The following is a 25773-nucleotide window of genomic DNA, read 5'->3' on the forward strand; positions in this document are numbered from 1 at the left end:
TGCTTTCCATGCTTATTAGTCTGTTGTTCATTTCCATCACAGTATTCTTTACTGCTGTCATTTCTGACATCAGCTCCTTCCTATTTTCCTCTTGTCTCTCCTCAGTTTTTTAAATTCTCTCCATTAATGTCTTGATGTCTAAGTTTGTTGCATGTAACCAGTCATTCTGGGGGGCTCTTCATTGTTTGTGTTCCAGAATCTGTTTTCTCAGTGTCTGATTTCCCAGGGGTCTGTGTGAGACCTATATTCTTCTTTTGGTTTTTCTTCATTTGTGCGGTTTTTCCCCCTCCCTACTTTTTCCTTCCCTCCATGTCACCATCTTCTTTAATTCTGTTATTCAGGGGTAGAGGGATTGGTTTTACTTCTGTTTGTTTAATCTCCTATTCTTTATGTATGTCATCTTACTTTGTTCAATTCTGGAGTTGCACTGTAGGTTGGAGGTGGTCCTTTTTGCAGTTTTGAGATTTACTTAAGAGGAGAGCTGTGATTCAAAATCTGTCTGCAGGTCCTGGTATTCGCCAACAGGTGTGTGGATAATGTGGAACCCACTTCCCACTGCCCTGGAATCTGTCCATGCAGTGGGGCTGTAGGTTTACTCCCTGAAATAAAATGTGGTTAGCAGAGGGAGAGAATGGAGCAAATAGTGGGTTGAAGAGGAGAGTAGAGAGATAGAGGAGTAAGGGGGGAAACAAACGAGTGTGCCAACAAATAGAGAGAGAGGCCTATACTGAAACGGATAAAAACAATAGACTACAGCTACAGACGAACCAACTCTCATACAAAAAATAAAAAATAAAAATAAAACATAGTGATGCTAACATACAAGCTAACTAACCACCTTGTTAGTGTGCTGTTCCTCTATACAAAGATATGGTTTACAGAGAGAAGAAAAGAGAAGAAAAGGAAAAGGAAAAAGGAAAAAAGGGAACAATACAGTAGGAATAGAATTAAATCATTAAACTAATAGAATCAATGAAGCACACTCTGAGACATTTCGTTTAAGTCCAATGTCCTTTCAGGTCTGATTTCTAGTTTTCTTTTCAAGCTGGTAAATTAGTTTGCAGTTAGGGTCAGTTGCCCCTGGTCTGCTGTGAAGGACAGTTCAGATCACCCACCGTTCACCACTCTGGCCTATGTCTCTTTCAAGCTTGTTTCTCCCGTTTCGGTGTTGTTACCTTGAATCGCCAGCAGGTGGTGCTATCTCAGCTGCTCGCCCCAGAGGGGGTGGGGCCGGACAGGAACAAGATGGCTGCCTGCCTCAGGGCAGGCAACAGGAGCCTTATGGTGGGCGGGCAGGACAGTCTCGGTAACAGGAGAGGTGGCAGCGATCCCAGCAGATCTTCCCTGAAGGGGTCTGATGTGGATCGCCTCAGGCCTGGGTGGTATGATGTGCTATGGCCCTCACGGAGGCCACGGCAGTGGTGGCGGGAGGAGGGGTTGTGGCAGCGGCAGCGGCGGCAGTGGCACCGTTTGCGCTGCAGTGACTGTCCAGTCCGTTGCGATGTCCCAGTCGTGGCAATGGCCGAGCTCCGTATGAAGAGCAGGCTGCGATGTTGGGGTCCACAGCCCCCTGGGGTGAGAGTCAGAGACCCACTGCAGATCTCCTTTGCAGAGGGCTTCAGAGACCGGGTTCCCCGTCGCCATCTTGCTGCTTCTCCAAGGTGATGATTATTATAAGGTGATGTCATTTCTTTGTGATGTCTTTGACAATATTCACAAAACTCACCTGAATTGGGTTATTTATCATTGGCCACATCTTTGAGCTGGAGTCAGAGAATGATCTGATCTTTCAGGTAACCTGCTAACATAGCCACTATATAAGAGGCTGGCTTTCCTTCTGAATATCTGTGATTTATTCTGCTCGCATGATATGATTATTCCTCAAACAAGCCTCCATTGCTTCTGTCCAGCTTTCATTGCTGTTGCAACCACCCCTTACCATTCCTTGCCATTTATTTTAGTACCAGAAGCAGTATGGCTCATCAATACAACTGTACAGTCAGACACCAGCCTCATTATAACCTGGAGAGACTCTTACAAGCCAAATGGCCCTAAAGAATCAGTTCGCTATCAGTTGGTAATCTCACATCTGGCCCCAATTCCTAAAACTCCATTAAGAAAAAGCGAATTTCCCAATGGAAGGCTCATTCTCCATGTTACTAGACTGTCTGGTGGAAATCGATATGTGTTAAAGGTACGGTGAGTATATTGTGACCCTTTATTACCATTCTCAAGTGCAGAATTGTGAAAAGGTTAAGCAATTGTTCTTCTTTTTTTTTTTTAACAAAAAGGTTCTGGCCTGCCACTCTGAGGAAATGTGGTGTGCTGAGAGTCATCCTGTCACTGTGGAAATGTTTGACACACCAGAGAAACCTTATGCCTTGGTTCCAGAGAACACTAGTTTGCAATTAGATTGGAAGACTCCATCAAATGTTAACCTCATCAGATTTTGGTTTGAACTCCAGAAGGTAGACTTTCTATGCACATTTTTTATGATATAGAATAAATTGGAAGGTCTATGTTTGGAGCATTCTTGTGTATAAATGAACAATATATTTGACAACATTCATTGATTCAGGTTTGATCTATAGAAGAGTAAGTGATCCAGACAAATTTCAGATGTAAAGACTTCTTGGGGAGGCTGAGCGAGGTGGCTCAAGCCTGTAATCCTAGCACTTTGGGAGGCCGAGCCGAGAGGATTACCTGGGCCCGCCGGTTCAAGACCAGCCTGGGCAAAATGGTGAAACCTCATCTCTACAATCAATCAAAAAGTTAGCCGGTCACGGTAGCACATGCCTGTAGCTCCAGCTACTTGGAAGGCTGAGGTGGAAGGGTCATCGGACCCCACCAGGTTGAGGCTGCAGTGGTTGTGAGCATGCCACTGCGCTCCAGCCTGGGCAACAGAGTGACACTCGAACTAAAAAAAAAAAGTAAAATATTCTCAGGGAGATCAACTTGCTTTTAAAAGGATTCACGTAAGCCGGGCTCGGTGACTCAGCCTGTAATCCCAGCACTTTGGGAGGCTGAGGCGAGTGGACTGCCTGGGCCTGCGGGTTTGAGACCCACCCGGGCAACTTGGCGAGACCTCGTCTCTGTAATAAATCAGAAATTAGCTGGGCGTCATAGCGGGCGCCTGTAGTTCTGGCTACTTGGAAGGCTGAGGCGGAAGGATCCCTGGAGCCCAACAGGTCAAGACTGCAGTGGCCAGTAGCATGCCACCACACTCCACTCTGAGCGATAGAGTGAGACTCCAACTCAAAAATAATAATAATAATAAAATTAAAATTAAAAAAAAGGATTCACGTAAAAGGATATAAGTTAGAGCATATTAAGTTCATAATATTTTACTTCCTTAAATGTTAGCATAGTTCTCTGGTCTAAAGTCCATAGCAATTTGGTGTTTTCATGAAAAAAATGAAATGAGCAAAAAAAGCAAAAGAATCCAAAATTTTATTTAGAAATGTTCTTTCAACCATTGAGGGCTGTGCAGTAACAGGAGAGAAGTGAAATATAAAATCAGTTTATTCTAAGCTACTTCAATGTTGGTTCATAAAGTTTAAATTACTCACCCAAAACGCTTTATGCTTTAACCAGTATCAAAACACCCACTAAATCTCTTTCATTCACTAATGGGGAAAGTCTACATTGACTTTTATACGATACACTTAGAATGGATTATTACATTTTTATAATTGTTACTTGTCATTGTAACTATTGTATATTTGCATGTGTGTGTTTGCGGCTATCTTGGCCTATGTATGCATACACATTTGTAAAGATTGGTTAAGATTGTTATGTAACTTAAAAACAAATCAGTATGATCATGGTCTCACTATTTCTTTAAAAATGCTGTTGTTCCTCAATAATTTAATGTTTCTGAATTACTATATAAGATGCTTTTTAATGATTTTATACTTTTAAGATAAAAACTATATAAAAATATGAAACAATACCAAAATATCGAGATGATATTAGTAAAACCAAGGGCCATTTCTTTTTTTCAGGAAGAAAACCAGATTTATTAACCCAAAACATAGGCATGTACCATTCTTGTAATCAAGCAGCCAGTTCAAAAATCCACGCAGAACACAAGCAAATCTCCCAGCAAGTAAATAGATTTTATTCAAATACATCAAAATATATTTGATTGGAATTAAAATATGACTTCCTCTGAATGAGTGATCAGTGAAACATTTGATATAATCAGCAGAATGCTATTTTTCTCAAGTGACTATTCAATTTTATAAGGGAAAACACGTTTTTACCTTGATTAACAGTAGTCATATTTTCCAATTATCTGGGTGATGACTTAAGGGGCAATGACCCTGAAAATGGAGAGAAGGCCCTGTTCCAAATTAATAATCGTATTTTGGTATTTTGAAAAAGAAAAATAAAATATTTTGGATCAAACGATGACCCGTTTTTGCTGTTAATTAATCAGATCATCTCAAAATAATGTTCACCAGGTGGAAACAATTACCAGTTAACTGTCTCGTGTTTATTACTCTTTGGAGATATAAATTCAGCTAATATGCTCATTTTATAATATTTGCTAAAAAGCTAATATCAAATAAACTAGAAACAAAGATAATTTTTTTGAGTTGGAGTCTCACTCTCTGTTGCCCAGGCTGGAGTGCAGTGGCATGATCACAGCCACCACATCCTCGACCTGCTGGGCTTAGGTGATCCTTCTGCCTCAGCCTTCCAAGCAGCTGGAACTACAGTCACTCACCATCACACCCAGCAAGTTTTTTTATTTATTGTAGAGACAAGTTCTCACCAATTGTGCAGGCTGGTCTCAACCTCCTGGCTCAGGCAATTCTCTTGACTAGGCCTCCCAAAGTGCTGGGATTACAGACTGAGTCACCACACCTGGCCGAAACAAAGATGTTATGGTAACAATATTTTTGTTTGCTTTCTGAGACAATAAGAACAGAATAAAATAACAATCTCCCCTTTGAATTAAGATACTCGTTAGCCAGGTGCATGAATTGGCTTTAAATAGACATTATTCTCTTCGTTTCTTTATTATGTTTAAGTGTTTGATATGAAACAGAGAGAGGCCCCCTCAGCAGACAAAAGATTGTCATTATAACTTGTGACAAAAAAGACAATGAGTATCTTTAAAGTTTAGATTGGATGAGAAATCTATACACTAGAAATACTTTATGTGCACTTTCTAATCTAAGTATTTAGAACAAAAATACTCTTAGTATATGCAGGGACCCAAAAAAATCCCTGAATTTCTTTGTAAAATATTTTGTATTTATTCTTACACATTAAACTTCAGTCACTTTTAAAGTACTCTTCATTTGATGCAAGACACCTAGAGAGACACTTTTCCCACTGGTCAAAACAGTTTTTGAACTCATGAATTTTGACGCCTTTTAGTGTTTCTGCTGGTTTTTGTTCCACTTCTTTCATGTGGGGAAAACATCTCCCTTGGAGGGCTTTTTCATCCAGGGAAACAAAAACAGTTAGGCCATTGTTTAACTGGACTTTTTACATGGAGCATGTTTCTGATGATTTGTTGCTTAATTAACAAAATGATCACCTAATGAAATGCAGTTCAATTGGAGTAATCAGAGAACACTTTTTTTCTGGACACCTATTTAAGCTTAATGCAGTGCAGTCTAAAGTTAGGGGAAGGGATGAAAAGTTCATTTCCCAGACCAGCAGATTTCTGCTGTAGTCCTCATGACTTTCTTGCAATGTTTTTTGTTTTATTTTATTTTTTAATTTTTATTTTTATCAAAATTTTTTATTATGATATTGTGGGGTACAGTTAAGGGTTAGATATACAAATATGCTTCATTCAGGCACCCTTGTTTATAAGAGGTGTCTCCCCATCCCCAGACAAATATTTACTACCGTTAATCCCATCTCCCTTCCCCCCATAGTTTCCTACCACTGTCAGTCATTTTCTTATAGTATTACATTGGATGTTCAAGGTCCACTGTATGAGTGAGAACATGTGATACTCAGATCTTTGTTTCTGTGAGAGATCATTCAGTATTATAGACTCTAGTTCCATCCAGGTTGCTGCAAAATTCATGATTTTGTTCTTTTTTATGGCTCAGAGTATTCCATCATGTATATGTACCACAGTTTAAAAATCCAGTCCTCTTTTGATGGACAGCATGGTTGGTTCCAGGTTCTTGCTATTGTGAACAATGCTGTGGTAAACATACGTGTGCAGGTATCTTTTTTATACAGTGATTTGAGTTCTTCAGGGTATGTTTTTTGTTTTAAACTTCCTCTGTTGTACAGTTGTTCAATCTAGGTTCCGATAGACCATTTAGAAAACTGTGAAGCTGAAAATACAAGGTATAGTCACTTTTGCGTGAGTGACCATCTGTAAGTGCTAACTAATGAGCACAGTAGAAGGCTCTCGTTCCATGAGGGCTGAGTGCCATCTAATTAGAAAGTGCTGTCTCTTTTCAAAAGCTTGAACCTACCTCACAATGATGAGGCAACTGGGAATGACCCCATAACTCCATACTGAAACTCTGAGGGGTGGGTGATGAGGGAAAATATGGATATTTTTAATTAGTAAAATTTTTAAAGAAAGAAAATGATGAACTTTGTTTCTGTCTTTTTTGTCAATTTCCATATCTGGAAACAGAGGGAATTAGAGCACAAGGCTAAGTTTTTATTTAGTTCTTAAATTCCATAGATTTTAAAAATCACACTAGTGTATAGAAGAAGAAGAATATTCTTCAAGCCTAATATTCAATTTAGGCTTGGGAAGAAACAAGTATTTTGATTTGGTAAATATTTTCATGGAAGTCCATTAAAATTGTGTTTTTCTCAACTGTCCAGGCAAATCCCTACCAGAACCACAAATTTCCAAAGTTCCAAACTCTCAGACTTTGTAGCTTACACTGCCCCCAGGCCCCACCCAAATAATTTGAAAAATCCTTTTGTGGTGGCCTTCACCCCTGCACTTGTTGGCCTCTGACAAATGGAAAATCCTGACACCCCTGTGATTTACTGGGACATCCTGTGGCACCTCTCCAAGTTGGTGGTCTGCCCAGACATTCATTGCTGTAGTGAGGCCAGTATGCTACAGTTTTCCAGTGGTACCTTAGCCAAGTATCTCCTGACATTTCAAGGGGCTTGGTAATTTCTGGAAGGTGTGGAATGTTGGGTCACCTAGACTATTCACGTAAGGTAATTTTTGCACCAGATCAATAACGAGTCAGGAGCAAAAAGGACTAAGTTTTTTCATATTTTAGCCAGGAACTACTTTCTCTCTCTCTCTTTCTGAAGGTTCAGAATAAATTTTAAAGATTCAACACACCTACTTCATTAAGCTATATGTCTCAGTGGGACTGACACATTTATGAGTTTAGTGAAGGTAATGTCCCTGACATCAGCATATCTTTTTTTTTTCATTTCCCTCCATTCTCTTTTTTTCCCTTTCCCTTATGTACATGGGAGTCTACCTCCTGAAGGTGCGATAGAGAATTATCCCTAACTGAATAGAAAGCTAATATAGAGTATCCATTGAATAAACTGATGTGGCCTCATAAGTGCTAAATGAAAAAGGAGATATAAATTATTTATGGAAACTAACTGACTTAGGAATTTCCACTGGAGAAAATACATCAAGAACCCATATCAAAACACTATGTCCTCTATCTTTTCCTATTTGTGCGTTGTTTAAAAAAAAAACCAAAAACCCACCCTTTTCAAATAATTATATTAAGGATTCAAATAAACAGATTAAAAAAAAAAAGCAGTGTCACAAAGAAGTAAGTTTCAGATAGCTATAATTAGAGACCTAATATCTGTAGTGGAATGAAACCAAGATTTTCTATATTTAACTTCTAACATTGCTACTTAGTATGTTCATGATGACGAGCTAACATTTCCCTCTTTTGGTTATCTAAGCTAGCAGATGTCTTAGTTTGCAAGTCACTGTGAACGTCAAAGAATCAAAGTATTATTAAAAATATTGTTATTGTGAAATTAGCAAATCTCTGTAATTGCAAAGTATCATTGTTTTGATCCATCATTACCCCTCAGCTGTGAATTAGCATCCTGAGCCATCCTGAGTTAATGTACGTACCACCTACTATTAGGGATGGCAAGAAGTCAGAGCTCCAAATATTCCCTGGTGATATAGTCAGAGGTGCATGTCCTGCCTTGGGCATATCCTAAGAAATGTAACTTAAGGCAGTTATAGGTGATAAATAAAGTACCTAAGGTGGTGAGGTAAAGTTTGGGATCAAACATTCATAAAGAAGTTCTTGTTATTTAATAGAAAGTAAAGTTTAAGTTTCAATCAGTTGTTACATGCCTGTAAATGTTCGTGTTTTAAGAAGACTTTCTTACAGAAACCAAAATGCTAATTGAGACTTCTTTTTCTAGTGGAAATACAGTGAGTTTTACTATGTTAAAGCTTCATGCAGCCAAGGTCCTGCTTATGTCTGTAACATCACAGATCTACAACCATATACTTCCTATAATATCCGAGTAGTGGTGGTTTATAAGACAGGAGGAAATAGCACCTCACTTCCAGAAAGCTTTAAGACAAAAGGTGGGTGCTAACATACTCAACACTCAGAAGCGCCCGTTGAGTGTCTCAGTACTTTTATCACTTATTTCACTAATCTTAGATTGACATTTTTCTTAAAAAAGAGTACATTACTATTTCTATAGCTTGAGTGAAGGGATTGAGAAGAGCTAAGAGACTTTGCAGGCGGTAATGAAATAATATTGGCCTGATCTTGCAAGATCCTGAACTGAGCAAAATTCTTTCTCCTTTTAGTATTCTGCTTTCCTGTCTAGTTATGACATTTTGTGGTGAGAACTAAATAAAAATAGTGTTACTGAGCATTCAACAAATACTTATGACAACCATATTCTAGATGCTAGAAATGAAAAATCTAAAAATTCCATTAAATTAACTAGTTTTCTGAAATATATACAGTAGCTCCAAGTTGTTCCCTGTAAAAATAGAAGGAAAATGTTCCAAAACTTATGTTTTCTTTATTTGCATTTGACACTTATTCTGTGTCAAGCTAAAATATATTGTTACTCCTATCACTAATCTAATTCCTCACTGATAATAATTTCAGATAATTATTCAGAAATATTTTACTTATATTAGAATATTGTTGAATATCTCTTTAATGTATTTGTATTTTCTCTTAATAAATATATTCTATAGGAAGATGGTAATAGAGAATATTTATACTTAAAACATATCAATTGGTATTTTTATTTTTTTTCTAAAGCTGGAGTTCCAAGTAAACCAGGCATTCCCAAATTATTAGAAGGGAGTACAAATTCAATACAGTGGGAAAAAGCTGAAGATAATGGAAGCAGAATTATGTACTATATCCTTGAGATCAGGTATGTTTGTTTGCAAAAATATTTTGTAAACTATAAAGAACTAAGCAGTTAATCAAAATGATTAAAATGTGATGATAAAAAGTAACAATATTTATGGAAGTGTATTTATATCTAAACACAAAGGATTTTGAGTTTAAGGATCTCATGTGCATCATTATGTTCTTGGCTCAATTTCAGAAGTCAGTCTTGGCGCTCTAATTATAAGGCAAATCATATTATTCTCAGAAATATGTAAGTGCTCATCAAAACTTTATGGAAAGTATTTGATCATAAGGCTCATACAACCAATATGTACTTAATATCAATCCTGTTTTAAAAGACAAGCTGATGTTTGATGTTAGATACTGGTATGCATGTAAATTTCTGATGACAATTTGTTTTAGCAAGATGGATACCTTCTAGTGAGAAATGGCAATGAACTAGGTATTTTTCATAGTGTAAAATTAGGTCAAGTTCTGAAGTAGTCTAAAGTGTATAGTTCACACAGGATTCTTTATTTGTTGTCAAGATTACAGTTGGCAGTGTGTTCTCAGGGACTGAAAATGTGCCATTGATGAAAAACCAGCCATTGGTGAACAACCTTAGACCTGGCCAGTGTGGGGAGTTCATTGTACCATAGCTGGCTCAGAAGCACTGATTTAATGCCAGCTTGAGGGGAGAATTACAAATTTCAAAGACATTCCCCTCACGGGACTATGAAACCATCTTTTAAGAAGCTCCAAGGACAAGAGTCATTTCCATAATTATAGTTCTGGCAACTTGAGCTTTAGGTCTATTTTTGCTTCATCTTGCTCTGGCATTCCCATAACCTTAAAAAAATGTTCCTGCTCATGCTAAAAAATTCCCTTGGTCATGTTTCTAATTGAAGTCTTTTTGAAATTTCTGTTACTGCTTTCATGCAGAATGAAATACATTTTGACCTGCAGAATTGTCTTAGTGGTCTGCAACTAAAATGGTGTTCACCAATCAGGCCACACTATGGTTCAGGGTAGTACCCCTTGAGTGTGTTACCCTCAGCAACACCTTGAGTATTATTCAAGTGACTCCATCTAAATCCTTTGCATACTCCTTGCCCCAGTTCTGCACTGTCAGGACATAGACTACAGGATGACAGGATGAATTATTGTAACTTCAGTATCTCAAAATAAGTTCTTCAGTCAGGACCCTCTAGTTGGACTCTGTGTACTTGCTGATGGTGCAGTGGTGGTGCGAAGTGCATGAACTTGGGAACTGAATAGGCTTTATTAGTTTCTTAGGGCTGACATAATAAAGTACCACCGACTGGGTGACTTAAAGCAACAGAAGTTTATTTTTACAATTCTAGAGGTTTTAGATGTCGGAAATCAAGGTGTGAGGAGGACCATGCTCCTTCTTACAGTTCTAAGGAAGACTCTTTTCCTTGCCCCTTCTTAGCTTCTGGCATTTGCTGGCAATCCTTGGTCTTCACAAAATTATGTAAAGCACCAGTACAGAGTGTAGTAAATAGAAGGTGCTCAATGAATGTCAGAATTTTTCCTTCTCTTTTTTAATGGCCAGTAACTGTGAGAAACCACTTCACAAATTTTTAAGGGCCTCTTTCTTTTGAATCAGAGTTGTTTGATTAAACAGTGAAATTGCCAATGCTTAACACAAGACTTCACAAAATGTGCAAGAACACTATGTCCTAATGTTTTACTCAGGACAGTTCTGGGGACCCTGAGCTCCGGAAACGGTTGGGACCAACTCAGTTGCCTGGATGCTCCTGGTGTTCTTGCGCATTCCCTGCCCTCACAAGGCTAAACCCCTATTGTCCTTGTTGAACTCTTGGAATGACCACTCAGCAAGAGCAGAACTAGATTCTCCCACTAGAACTAGATGATCCCTAAGCTTATTGTGGGTTGGTACCAAGTCCTAAAACTATGGCGGTCTGAAAATTTCAGAGCTGAAATGTCCTCATTGTTTGAGAAGACATAAGTGGGAGACCTGGGTGAGCCTTCAATCAGTGATTCTGCTGAAAGCCACTCCAGTTCTGTCTTTCCAGCTCTTGTGCTCGTTCCGTGTTTTATATGAAGAACAAATGAATTGACTTTGAGGTAGGCAGTAGCGCAACACAAAAGGAAACAATGAACTTTAGAATCTTTGATATAATGAAAACTTTGGTGGCTGAACTGTCTCAATTTCCTTATCAATTTTATATTCTACATTTTATCCAGATATGGTATAAGTAAACTGCAAATCACATGAGAGTCTGAAAACTAAGAAAACTGAAACTTCTGAGTTAAAAAATATGGAATAATTGTCTTATAGATTTGGAAATTCTGAAGAAAATTTACACCTTCTAATAGCAGGAAGAAAATCTCCAGCTTTCCCTTGGCCATTGATTAAGCATAACTTTCTTGGTGGGCTGAGTTGGTTGGCTGCATGCATCACTAGGATCACTTTATAAAACCATGCTGTGTTATGTAGCCAGATCATGTGAGAGGAATGAGATCAAGGGGAAAGTGCACCAAAGGACACTCTCTGGGATTCTGTCATTGAGATGATATATGAGCATTCAGAAATAACACATATATTGTCATGTATACTTCCTGTATTTACTATTTTATTTTTTCTTTTGCAGAAAGGGCATGTCAGATGATTCACAGCACCAGAATTTAAGGTGGAAGATGACATTTAATGGATCCTGCAGTAGCCTTTGCACATGGAAGTCCAAAAACTTGAAAGGAATATTTCAGTTCAGAGTAGTAGCTGTAAATAATCTGGGTTTTGGTGAATATAGTGGAATCAGTGAAAATATTATTTTAGTTGGAGGTATGGTATCATGTCTGTCTATTACATAAAGGTTCAGTGGTAAAGATCAGTGCATTCTTAATATTAGCAATAGATACAGTGACTATATATCTTATCATCCAAACTACCATTAAATTATGCAATTCATCAGATCTTCCTAAAACACCATATCATTATGTCATTTTTATCCTAAATAATAAGCAGCCACCCCCTAATGCTTACCAAATCAACTCTGTGCTCCTAACTAGTTTTCCAAGACTGCCCACGATCTTGTAGACTGCCCACGATCTTGTAGACTGCCCACGATCTTGTCTTAATCTACCCAGCCTTAGTATCCTATTCCTAGTGCTCCTGCTTTATACACAACAGGCCTAAAGCTATTATTTGTCTCTTCCTTGATATCTTCCTCTTCCACTGTGTACCATATTCTAGTTTATGATACATTGCCTTTCTAATAATATAGGCTGGAAATCTTGGTGTCGTATGTGATTTTTCTCTACTCAAGTATCAAGTTCTGTTAGTTTTACCACTCGATTTCTCTCTTATGAGTTCCCATCTGCCTCTTTCCACTTTGGCTTTCCTAACTTCAGGTACTGTCTCTTGCTTGTACTCCTGGCTTAATCACACTGCTGACAGTTTGTCTAGTTAAAGCACTAGCTGGATAACCGAACCCCTCCCGGTAATACCCACAATGGCTCTCTGCTGCCTCCATAATCAACATCTGTGTGGCATGTAAGCCCTTTCTGATTCGCCCTCCAATTGTAGTTCATCTTTTCTGATATTTGTTCCTATTCTGTAGCCATATCAGACTGGTAAAAAGCTTTTGTGTCATTAGGTCTTTGGCCTTGTGTTTGCCTCAGCCTAGAATGTAGGTCCCCACCACCTACTGTGTGCCTCTTAGCTGGGATTTCCTTTCCTTCATTTTCTGTCAATTGAAATTATTCTCATCCTTCATGATTTAACTTAAATGAGCTCATCCTGTTGCTTAACTGATGCTCTTTAAGCAAAATGAATCATTACATTTTTCATATGCACGTTCCATATAAAACCTGCATCATTCTTATTTGTATTATAGTTAGTTGTCTACTTAATGGCTCAGCACATTTGATGAGTTCTGAAAAGAACCAAATTGTAAATACTTTAGGCTTTGTAGGTGACATTAGTTCTCTGTAGCATATTCTTCTGCTCTTCTTCTTTTTAAAAATAGCAATTTAAAAATGTAAAGATTATTCTTAGCTCGGGAGTGTATAAAATAAGAATGTGGCCAGATTTGGCCCTTATACCTCCGTTTACCCTACTCTGGTTTACATGTTTGTTTCCTCTGTACAACTGAAATGACCTCAGAGAAAGTACTGTGCTTATTCCTCAGTTTAACACCCATGAAAATGTATATGATGATGTTATAAAAATAATAATACAAAATTATATCTGAGGGCTGAGCTTTCTTTGTACCAAGTTCATAAAAAGATATTCATGTTTCCCCTCTCATTTTAAAGTAGAAGATTGGGCAGGTATATTCCACTGGTGTGTTGGCTCTCTGGGAAAACAAAAACAAAAACAAAAACCTTGATTTTGATTTCCCAAGTTGTAAATACTGTCTGCACAGATAATTTCAAGCTACCAACTGTTTAACAACTGGCTTGCAAAAATCCAGTAGTAGTTAGCTCTGGCATATTACTCTATGTGTGCTTAGGTAAAACTGGACTACTTAGCTTTATTCTGTAAATTAATTTCTTTTTCTCATTTATATCATTAGATGATTTTTGGATACCAGAAACAAGTTTTACACTTACTATTATTGTTGGAATATTTCTGATTGTTACAATCTCTTTGACTTTTGGTAAGTATCATAGATTTTAAAAATAAGCAACAGTTTACTTGATTGATTATACTGATTGATTTATCTTTTAGTTTATCTGCTCTTCGGCATGAAACATTACCTGATGAAATAAGTTAATAAAATTCACAATATTACCTTTGCTTGCACTTTTTACAACTACTAACTTCTGTGTATTTTTTTCTGATGAAGACAGCTATTTTATGGAAAATATATATGTATTCACATTTCATGGTATACTTTAGATAAAATGACTTGCCAGAGCACTAACTTTTAGCTTTCTTTAAAATAGTGTTGTTTCTGATTGGCTATAATAACAAGTATTTTTGTGGTTTACAGTTTGAAATAAATAAAAGAAAAATAACTCTGGGTACCAAAAAAGTATAGGATTAATAGAAGGTCATGACAATTCTAGGTCGAGATAGTTTGGTTTCTAGGGAGACGGCCTGGTTTGGAATGAGCAGGGCCTCTGTTGCAGAAGATCCGTTTCTGGCTTTCAGGATCCACTCTTGCTTTCAGATGCCTGGCCTGCTTACTTCAAATCTCTGACTGGGAAAGCAGAAGAATTAGGTTAGGTAGATAGAAAGCTAGCTACTTTCCACTATCAATTTTGTATCAATGTGCTACTCTTAAAAAAAAAAAGATTTAGTTTAATGATGAGAAAATACAATGGTAACCACAAAAAGAATAGTCTAATATTGGGTCTATAGGTTTATCATAGTGGTCATCATACATTCTAGTTTATTCCTGTTGTTTAAGCACAAATACTAATAGTACTTTTTACAGTCCCTAAAATATCCTGGTTTGGACAGAGTGTGGTGGCTCAGCCCTGTATTTCTAGTGCTTTGGGAGACTGAGGTGGGAGAATTGCTTGAAGCCCGGAGTTTGAGACCAATCTGGACAAAATAGCATGACCTAGACTCTATGAAAGATTTTGAAAAAAAAATAGCTGGATGTAGTGGTGCTTACCTGTAATCCTAGCTACTTGGGAGGCTACAGCAGAAGGATGACTTGAGCCCAGCAGTTCAAGGCTACAGCAAGCTATGATTGTACCACTGCCCTTCAGCCTGGGTAATGATAGAGTGAGAATTGTCTCAAAAAAATTTTTTTTGGTTTGGGTTATAAGATCTATGGTCTCCAGCTATTGCTAATATTTAGAGTCTTGATACACAGAAGCATTACAAGAAAGGCATGATGTTTATCAGAAAAGAACATACAAGAGAAAGTTGAAAGAAAAGTTACAAACATAAAGTTGAACTCTCTCACGATAAAGAAAACGAATATTAAACTTTTCTAAATCTATATTCTTTCTCCAAACTGATTAGAATCATAAGCTATCAGAGAACACTTTGAAACTTGATTTGAGATTTCTTTTCAAAGATTCCACCCACATAATATGTGAAACTTTTACAGCAAACTGGGAAAGCTAAAAATTTCAGCTGACCCTGCCAGGATCTTAACCTGTGGTTCCAGAGAGTCTAAGTATTGCACAGCTGATGTTTGTGCCACTAAGCCAGCCCCTCCAGAATTACACATATGACTGCAGTATATTTGGCAGTTGGCATATAGGCTTGACCGCTTGTCTGCTTTCCTACTGGGAATAAGTGTTACATGAAGAATCCTTCAGCTGACCTTTGTTTTTGTGCTTGTACATCACCATTGTTTAAAACCATAACTCTAGTGGAGTGAACATGAGCTAATTTCAAACAATCTATTGTGCTTTCAAGACAGCCTATGGATATGTGACTTTCTCAGGACTTAAAGGTCTTTCTTTTGTTTGGAATTCACAAATTTTTGAGTATAGCCAAGCTAAGTTGGTTCTTTGCTTTGAGTAATGGTGCATGTGGTTTTATTAGTAAGAGTGTGTGAGTGCATGAGATAAGATTGTCATTAAAATAATGAAAAGTAGCAATTATTTTACAACTTATATTGTGCTGAGAGTTGTCATTAGTTAAACTTATAAATATAAAATTGAGACAAGGTTTTAAAAATAAGCATCAACAGCCTTTGCTTCAGTGAGTGATCATATCTAATGTCCAACATCAACCTTCTGTGGGGAGTAGCGGGAAATGTAATGTGGTAAAGTACAGTGGCTGACCACAGGAGCTTGTTGTTTAATGGGACATACCAGTGTGAAAAGATAAGTATCAATATATGTATGAAATAACAATTAAAGGCTACATAGAAGATGGAATACAGAAGACAGTGACAAGGGAGAACCAGTAACTGAGAGGCACATGGGTCTCTTAAAGTTCAGAGATTAGAGACCAGCAGAGGATGTAGAGATTTAAAAAGGCATCACTGAGGATGTGGAGCCTAGATTGGGCCTTTGAAAGTGAAGAGAGGTGCTGAGAGCATTTCAAGTTTGAAGAATTGCTATAGCAACAGTTCTGGTGACCTTTCACTGTGTGGTCCTCAGATGGAATTTCACTTGAATAAAACTCTAACCTTTTGGGTATTGAAGCTGCTGTGAAATAAGGTTCAAATTTTAATGATCATCTCCTAAAGCATCTTTGCTGTTTTCAACTTCTGAACCAATATTCTAGTACTGATGGGTGATCTTATTGACATAATTTTAATCTTTAAAAAAGTAACACTTTATTTTATCGTGATAAAAATAATATATGCTCACTGCATACAGAAGACAATACAAATCACTCATGATCCCACAACTAGGGGGACCACTGTTACCATTTGGTAAGCTTCGTGTCAATAATTATTCTATGATATAGATATACACTTTTGTACTGTGAATTTTTTAAAAATGTGCCATTATGCTGAAACTATTCCCTCAGTTCTACTAAGGAATACAATATAAATATGACTAAGCTAAAAAATGAATGTGTTTATTAATAACTATTATATAAGTTTGTTTTGGTTTATTTCAACTCTAGTGCATAGGTTATTTATGAGAAATAAGTTCTAACATTAAAATACTTTAATTTGTTTATATCAGCAGTAAGAAATATATTCAACTTTAAGAAGTGAGATGAAAAGTGATGTGGAATAATTTGTGTGTTTTTATATGGCTTTTTGCCTGAATTTAATTAGTTCTTTATTATGGGCATATATTTAAATCAAGTTATTAAACTCTACTCTATAACTATTCTACCAACAGTGTTCTTATGTACAAATATTTAAGATGCATTGCTAACATTTTCTAAAGGACGAAGAAAGCAATATTTTATTTTATAAATTATGTCATATTTTTTATTATAGTCTGGCATAGAAGATTAAGGAATCAAAACACTCCCAAGGAAGGGCTAAGGATTCTTGTAAACGAAGACAAAGAGTTGACTGAGCTGTGCGGTCTGGCAGCTGGAGTAGGCCTGGCTAATGCCTGCTATGCGACACAGTACGTAGCTGGAGCCATCACTGTGGAACACCTAGGCAAGGGGGGTGGGGTGAGGAGCAGTAGCAAGAGTGCCCATGCATCCTGCATTTCCCAGTGTTCTGGCATAATTTTTGATAACTTCTCTTTCCATTCTCAAATGTGACTTGGGATGGATGACAATTTATGTAGTTAAACTGCAAGGGACATATGGAAAAATCCATTGTTTTCTGGTATTTTATCATGTAGTTCAAAAATAAATGAGAGAGATAAATTTTACATTGAAGAGAGCAGATGGTAACATGGTTGGTTCAACTAGAGGCAGTATTTGAGAGGAGAGAAATACCAAGTGCTATGTGTGTGTCCTGTTAAGTCAGCCTTACTCCATTTCAGAAGTTGTATGGTAATGGTCTGTGCAAATCTCTTTAAGACAGATGGGTTTTGAACTTCTGTTGTCATCATAATTAAGGGAAATATTTAAGTATCTTGTGCAAAGAGACACTGTAATTATGATCTATGCAAAAAGGAATTATGTGGTCTTTGGACTTACTTCTAGAAATTTATAATTCAAGACATAAATGAAAGGATTTGAGGTAGACAAAAAAGGTGACCTAAATCAACCATTAAAAGATGACTCGAGTGGATTGCATGAGTCCGCGGGTTCGAGACCCGCCTGGGCAGCGAGACCTCATCTCTACAATAAATCAAAAAATCAGCCGGGCGTGGTAGCGCATGCCTGTAATTCCGGCTACTCGGAAGGCTGAGGCGGAAGGATTGCCGGAGCCCAGCAGGTCGAGGCTGCGGTGGCCGGAAGCGGCCACTGCACTCCAGTCTGGGTGACAGAGTGAGACTCCAACTCAAAAAAAAAAAAAAAAAAAGATGACTCTCTTTTGAGAAAACACTCATCATATCTGTTATTCAAGATTCTCTATTAAAAATTCAAAGAATTTTTAATGTAGTGGCTTCCCCTTCCCTATTGTATTCCAAATGAGAAGACTGACTTTCTAAAAGTGAACTTGAAGGTAATGAAGTTGATATTTGTGTTCATAGTACATTTTGTTTTACATAAGAAATGAGATGTGTGAAACAGTTAAAAGGAAAGCTCATAAATCCAGGTGTATATCTTGTTAATGTGTAGTAGCTTTTTGTACAAATTGGCAACCTGAAGAGGTTAGTAACTACTAACTTTGACAGAACAAGTTATAATAAAATCTTTAGGCAATACACACAAATGAATTTCTCTATCAAAAAGATTGCCTAGAAGTGGAGTGACATGCTGTGTCTGGGTAAAGTGTGGTAGAACAGGGAGTACAATAAGCACACAAAATTCCATGTCTTTAAGTCACATAGAACACACAATGCTACAAAGCTACGAGATTTCTCTTTCATTCTGAAACACAAATACCAACACACACTTGTAAAACATATGTATATTGGAACAAGACTACTGTTATTTTATAGTACTCTTCCGACCCAAGAGGAGATTGAAAATCTTCCTGCCTTTCCTCGGGAAAAACTGACTCTGCGTCTCCTGTTGGGAAGTGGAGCCTTTGGAGAAGTGTATGAAGGGACAGCAGTAGACATCTTAGGAGTTGGAAGTGGAGAAATCAAAGTAGCAGTGAAGGTAATGTGGATCTTTGAACTCTTTGACATGTTATGTCACTATATCTACATGGATTTACATGGATGCAATTGTAATGAAAGTTGAGTGCTCTTAGCTAAAAGGAGAACTGGTAGAATGTAAAATCCTGGCCATAGCAATAAAAATCACTTTTTTTTTTTTACATTTCCTTCATAAGTTCTGTAATCAACAAAAAATCTCCAAGGTTTATATTACCTCTAAGAATACCAAGTAACTAAGACCTGGCAGACAGTTATCTTCTTTCAAACATGCCATAAGAGAATTGAAATTGTAAAACACATGCTGAAGGTAGTAGACCCGGTCAACAAACATTTTCTTTTCTTTTTTTTTTTTTCACTCAATATTTGATATTTATTTCAACTTGATCTTTCAGTAAATAAGTTTCCATATAAATTGCATCTGTGATGTTTTCAGTCTGAATAGCCTAGTATTTCCAATGGCATATATTTTGAACAAAGGCCAGTCTACATTCTTTAAAGTTATAGATTCTCTACAATGCACAGTCTAATGTCAAATAAAGTTTTTGCTGGTTAATGTCTTTAGACATGTTTTACATTTGTACATTCAAAAGATTTGTGGTTTGAATAAAGATAATGGTATTCTTTACATCTGTAAATTTCTCACCATGTCTCTATTGTTTATAACTATATATATGATTTTCCAGTCATTAGAGACACTGAAAATGTAGAGTACAAATTGTCTGATGTTGAGAAAACTTGGAATAACAGTGAAAAGGTTTACCCCATTCTGCCCATCTATAGGGAATCCCTAAATATAGATGCTCATATGTCAATCAAATATTGAATGAGAGCTAAAGCCTTTATCTCATCCCTTTCATTTATATAGTTTCATCTCGGTATGGATTCTCATATGTCCAGCTACTTGTATATGAGAGCAAAGGGCTTACCATGTTTTTCACATTTGTAGAGTTTCTCTCCAGTATGGATAATCATGTGTCCAGCAAATCCGTTGTGAGAGTGAATGGCTATGTCACATTCTTCACATTTGTAGGGTTTTTCTCCAGGCTGTAATTTGTCCATCTCTGTACTATGTGATTCTTCATCATGGTATATTTAATATGTTTTTAAGGAAGCACTGGACATACTCTCATATTTTTGTAAAAATTTCTTTTGATAAAGAGATGAAGAATATTTTATGTAATTGAGCAATATTCTATGTAATTGAGCAATATTCTCTGATCACTTCTTATTAGCATTTTATTGCTTTGAGGGTTGTCTGTACAACTAGAATAGTTGACAAAATTTTCTCTACTTCCAAATAATATCATTTAAAAAGTCTTTTTAACTTACTCTGATCTCAACTGTTTTAAACAAGTGTTTATTTTTTCACATAACAAGATGGCTGCTGCCTTTGGTGCAAGATAGTGTGTCAGGTCAGAGCCAGAATCTCTGAAATTCTCTTGGCTATTGTACATGTTTTCTGCCTGATGGCCCTAAGATAGCTGCTAAAGAACCAGGCATTACATCTTCATTCAAATGAAGGACAAACTTCTCTTCCCCACTCAACAGTTTTTTTCTTACATCTCACTGACCAGCACTGAGTCATATAGCAAGAAAAGCTGCAGAATTTCAGTACACAATTTTTTTTTTCAGATTTTAACTTTACATTTTAAATTTTATTATTTTATTATTTTTCTTTATTTTGAGTTGGAGGCTTACTCCATCTCCTGGGCTGGAGTGCAGTGGCACGCTCACGCCACCCCAGCGTCAACCTGCTGGGCTCTGGCAATCTGTCTGCCTCAGCCTTCCAAGTAGCCGGAACTACAGGCATGCGCTACCAAGCCTGGCTAATTTTGTTTAATTTATTGCAGGGACGAGGTCTCACCAAGTTGCCTGGGCTGGTCTCGAACCCTTGGGTTCAGGCAATCCACTCTCCTTGGACTCCCAAAGTGCTGGGATTGCAGGCTGATGCACCAAGTCTGGCCTATTTTATTTTTTATTTTATTTTAAAGATGTGAGGTACAACTCAGGATTAGGTATACAAGTGGTCATTGTACAGGTAAAGTTTGGGCCTCCCTTTGGTCCCCACATTGCCTGATTTGGGATCAGGTACCCTTATTAATGTTATGTGCCCCCTTCCTCCCTCCCCTGGCAGTTTCTGACTACTGTCAATCCTTTCCTATAGTATTATGATAAATGTTCAGGGTCTGCTTATGAGTGAGAACATGTGGTACTTGGTTATTTAGGGACACAATTTTTGTAAGTAGCTTCTGTCAGTTGCTTAGAATTGGACACCTTGCCTCCAAGAAGTAAAGTAGGGTATTGTTACAAGAAAATGAGAAAAATATTTTGAGTAGAAAACTTGAAAAATTAAGAAATTGGCTTAAATTCCAAACTTGGTTTCTTTTAAAATTTCTACATTTTGGAGGAACTTTGTGTAAATATTAATAGATGTTATCTAGCAGATTTTTCTAATTGAATGCTAGCAATAATAGAACACATTTGAAGAGGTTTATAGAACAAATGTATATGCTTTATCTATGATCTACATTCGAGGTTGATATCACAAAACAGAGCAAAACAGACATTGTCTCATTAACCTATAGAAATGTTCTGTACTGATTCTCGACTTGTTTTTATGTTGCGTAGACTTTGAAGAAGGGCTCCACAGACCAAGAGAAGATTGAATTCCTAAAAGAGGCACATCTGATGAGGTAGCTCTAAAATAATTTTCTGTTGGTATGAGTAGGAAGCTTTTAAATCTACTTGATCTATTTTTAACACCTGACATAACAGACCATTCCTAAAACAAACATGGTTGAAATGGAAACAAGTCTTCAGTAACAAGTAATCTATAGAAGTCAGTCTTCTGAGCCTGCATAAAGGCAGTTCTTAGGCAAAAGGTCTTCATTTATCTTCAATAAGGAGTATGGTCTACAGGTTAATTCTGAAGTTGTTCGGCTTTAAACACACTTGTGTTCATCTAAACGTATGATAATGGGTCAAATAGACCTGATAAGAGAGAATTCTCTTAAGTACTATGATGTCAAGAAGAATATCCCTTGTCTTAGTAAACTTGCCTTCAAGTTTCAGTCAGTTTGTGGTAATGAAAACTGCTCAAGAACTTCTTAAAGGGAAGACTTGAGGCAGTGGTCGATTAGGCCCAGGCTGTTAGGTTGGGGCTTACTTCCTCTGCTGTCTTAAGAAAATTGTGTAGCCAAACCTACGTGTCTGAGTTGTTTCTATGAAAAGGAGAGGATATATTTTATATTTGTGATGACCTAAAACACAATGTTTTCAAATATCTTTTCAAGAAGGCTTCTGATCCCAATTGCTTTCTTTTCCCAAAAAAACCCATAAAGTACTTATTACATATGTTTCTTCTACAAAAACCAAACAATTGTATCGCCATACTAATTGGCCACTAGGGGTTGCCATATTACCTCTTTAAGGCAAGCACGCAGACCAGTAATTGAAAGGGAAGCTTTCATTTACAAGGGAAAACAAGTCAGGGGTTTTGAAGGAAACTGTAAAGAATTGCTGTACTCCATAAAGACCTCAGCCACGACTCCTGTCACTGTCATGTCATCCAACCCGTGTCTTTCTACCTTTCAGCAAGTTTAATCATCCCAACATTCTGAAGCAGCTTGGTGTTTGTCTGCTGAATGAACCCCAATACATTATCCTGGAATTGATGGAAGGAGGAGACCTTCTTACCTATTTGCGCAAAGCCCGGATGACAGTGGTAGGCAGCAGCATCTACATTATTGGTTTTGCAATGCAAATGCCCTATAATTCCTATTGATTTTCTTTTAATGTAATAGGCTGCATCTTGGGCTGGTTGTAAAACCTTAGAAGACTTCTGTGGAAAGAATTCTTATATTTCCTTCATGTTGGATTAAGGCACTTAGAGCCCTTGGCTAATATTCTAGCATTTTCTGTTCATTTGGACCTCTTTTTAGTATATGTGGGGAAATACTTCCTTCACGGCCAGAATCATGTTTCTCTGGAGCACAGAGAGCATGTTGAGTTACAATGGCACATCTCTGTCCTTAATCTATATGCCTGTCTGTCCCAAATTTTATTTCCGGTCCTGATGTCTCTACTGAGTACTAGGCTTGTATGTCCCTACCTACTTAATGTATCTATTTGGATTTTAGTGGCATCTCAAACGTATTTTGGCCGAAACAGAACTCTTGATTTCATACATCCTCTCCCACTCTGCCCACCCAGTCCCTTGCTTTATCTTCCCTACATCCACACTAACAAGCCCTTGTAAGCTCTGCAGCTTTGTCTGCAAGATGCGGCCCTGGTTTTCTGTCTTCTTTCCTTAATGCCTAAAACAGTATCTAGCACAGCATGACCTCTGGAAATACCATGGGATGGTGGACAGAGCTGGGGGTGTCCTCCCTCTGCAGAAACCTACATTATACCTTAGATGAGAACTCGTGAGACAAGTGACTGAAGTCTACGTCTGTAGATTTAAAACATTTGTCTTTCTATCAAAGTAAACATCATATGCTTAACAAGTTAAAATGTATGGAAGGCTTACAGTGAAAAACAGGAGCCCTGTGCTCTATCTTTTCCAGGCTTGCACATATCTTCTGGAATTTGCCTTAACGTTTCTAAATACCCTGCCCATACTGATGCACAATGATTTTTCAATCTGGGGGACTATTGATACCTATTATGAAAGAAGAGGACTTAACTCTCCAAAATTCCTCATACACCTGCCCAACGCCCGCCACACAACACACAGAAAACCTTTGTCCCGTTGTCTGACAGTTCTCACAATTTTCAGATAAATCAATACTCCAAGTTTGTGTTATTATAACTATTTAATTATTTTTGGAGCTGAATTATCCAAATGCTATGAATGTGAGATTTTTTCCCCCTCATTGGACTTGTTTGCTAAATGCTTCTTTTTTTACTTGCTTAGTTTTTTAAATATACTTAAACTCTGACAAAATTGTAACACTTTTCTCAATGTAGTTACATATGTCAGATGATCCAGTTCTTAGTTTTTTCTTGGATTCTTCCTTCCGGGAGCCATGGTGGGTGTATGTGCCTTAAGTTAGCTGTACAGAGACTGTCTTATGTGGTTACCCTGGTAATCTCCCTTGACTCTTGTCCATGCAGGACCCTTTTTGCTTATATCTCATGACTTCTTTTTTTGTTTGTTTTAGGAAAGAGAAAACACGAGAAATCAAGCATGTGTGGCAAGAATCTGCTTTTTGTTTTCTTTTTGGGAAAATGTTCGTTAGTCTTCCCTCATATTTGATTGCTAATTGGACTGGATTCTAGGTTGAAAACCTTTTCCCTCAAAAATAAAGCCACTATATCTCTGTGCCCTAGCTTCTAAAATTGTCAATAAAAAGTCTTATGGCATTCTGATACCTAAACTTATTAATAGTGGTTTCCTTTTTGTCCCCTCTCTTTGAAAAAATTTAGGAAAATTTTATTTGTAGTACTGTTTACTCACATGGACACTCAGTTTGAAAGTCATTCCCTTCAGTTCTGGAATTTTTAAAATATTATTTCTTTGTTAATGAATAAAACTCTGTTCTTCTATCTTCTTGTTCTAGAAATCCTATTAGCTGGATAATAGACAGTTTTGTTTTATCCTCTTATTCTGTTAGCTGTTCTCTCCCATTTTCCAGTTTTTTGTCATTTTGCTTACCATTTTGATAGATTTTCTTAACTTCATCCCTAATCTTTTTATAGAATTTTGATTTTTTAAAAATCATATTTCAACTTTTCACAGACTTGTTCTTATACTTTGCAATTTAAAATAACGTTTTGTTTTTTCCATGGATGCAAAATTTTACTCTTATCTTTCTTAGGATAGTAATTATGGTTATTTTAAGTGTTAATTTGTTTCCTGTTTTGGAATCTGTTTTCAATATAAGCTTTTCTCAAATGTTTGGTGATTCTTGGCTGGTTTCTTTCTTTCTTTCTTTCTTTCTTTCTTTCTTTCTTTCTTTCTTTCTTTCTTTCTTTCTTTCTTTCTTTCTTTCTTTCTTTCTTTCTTTCTTTCTTTCTTTCTTTCTTTCTTTCTTTCTTTCTTTCTTTCTTTCTTTCTTTCTTTCTTTCTTTCTTTCTTTCTTTCTTTCTTTCTTTCTTTCTTTCTTTCTTTCTTTCTTTCTTTCTTTCTTTTTGAAAGCAGGATTTATTGAGAGGACAGAAAAGTTCCCACAGTGAGAGGGAACCCAAAGGGATTGCCCCCAGCTTCATTTTTAATAGTGAGGCCTAAGAAGCTGATGGGAGCCCATGTATCTGAGGAAGCTCCCTTCTGGTGTTGGTTGGGACCGGCTGTTCCATTGGGAGTCTCCCCATGTCAGTGTCTGAATCTCTTTCCTGGCATGTGTCACTTTCATCAGGGAGGAATTCACTGGTCTTTTGCCTGGGTAGTAAGTGCCTGATGCCTCTGTTCAGGGCTTAAAGAGGGGCTGGGGGGTTTCAAGGCTCAGGATGTGGAGTTTTCTTTATTTCCCCTCCCATTTTAGCATTAGTGCCTTAGTAGATTGGTGGTAGTTTTAAACTTGGCATCTGGTTCCATTTTCTGTTGCTGTCATTTATTTTCTGCAGACAAATGCCTCCTTTTGGGGTGGGGGTTCAGGATCTAGCTAGTGCTTAAACAGCCTGAACATTCTTCTTGCCTTTACTCCTGCTCTTCGTCCCTGCGCTCAGAGATATTTGCTTCCTTCCATTCTGGAGCCTTCATGGGGTTCTGTCACGTAAAACAGCTCAATTCTTGTCTTCTTCCTCTATAGGCAGTCAGCTTTTATCTCTCTCAGCTCTGCTAAATTACCACTCCTTCATCTGCTTCTTCCAGAATGCCCTACCTGCTGTATCAGTTCTTCTGATTGAT

The 25773-nt window shown here is 37.3% G+C and overlaps 1 protein-coding gene across 1 annotated transcript in view; it reads left to right on the plus strand.

Annotated features, from left to right (window-relative positions):
- The first annotated feature begins 1870 nt into the window (after positions 1 to 1870).
- The window catches only part of LOC103249947 (proto-oncogene tyrosine-protein kinase ROS-like), a 45975-nt gene continuing 22072 nt past the window's right edge, over positions 1871 to 25773 (plus strand). The window contains exons 1-10 of the mRNA XM_008048561.1: positions 1871 to 2194; positions 2292 to 2468; positions 8377 to 8545; positions 9246 to 9363; positions 11963 to 12153; positions 13889 to 13972; positions 17189 to 17324; positions 18762 to 18924; positions 21552 to 21616; positions 22518 to 22647. Coding sequence (XP_008046752.1) covers positions 1871 to 2194; positions 2292 to 2468; positions 8377 to 8545; positions 9246 to 9363; positions 11963 to 12153; positions 13889 to 13972; positions 17189 to 17324; positions 18762 to 18924; positions 21552 to 21616; positions 22518 to 22647 — 1557 coding nt within the window. The remainder of the gene's footprint in view (positions 2195 to 2291; positions 2469 to 8376; positions 8546 to 9245; positions 9364 to 11962; positions 12154 to 13888; positions 13973 to 17188; positions 17325 to 18761; positions 18925 to 21551; positions 21617 to 22517; positions 22648 to 25773) is intronic.

The sequence above is a fragment of the Carlito syrichta genome, unplaced genomic scaffold, assembly GCF_000164805.1.
Source record: "Carlito syrichta isolate Samal-C Ts95f unplaced genomic scaffold, Tarsius_syrichta-2.0.1 Scaffold124679, whole genome shotgun sequence".
NCBI classification, from domain to species: domain Eukaryota; kingdom Metazoa; phylum Chordata; class Mammalia; order Primates; family Tarsiidae; genus Carlito; species Carlito syrichta.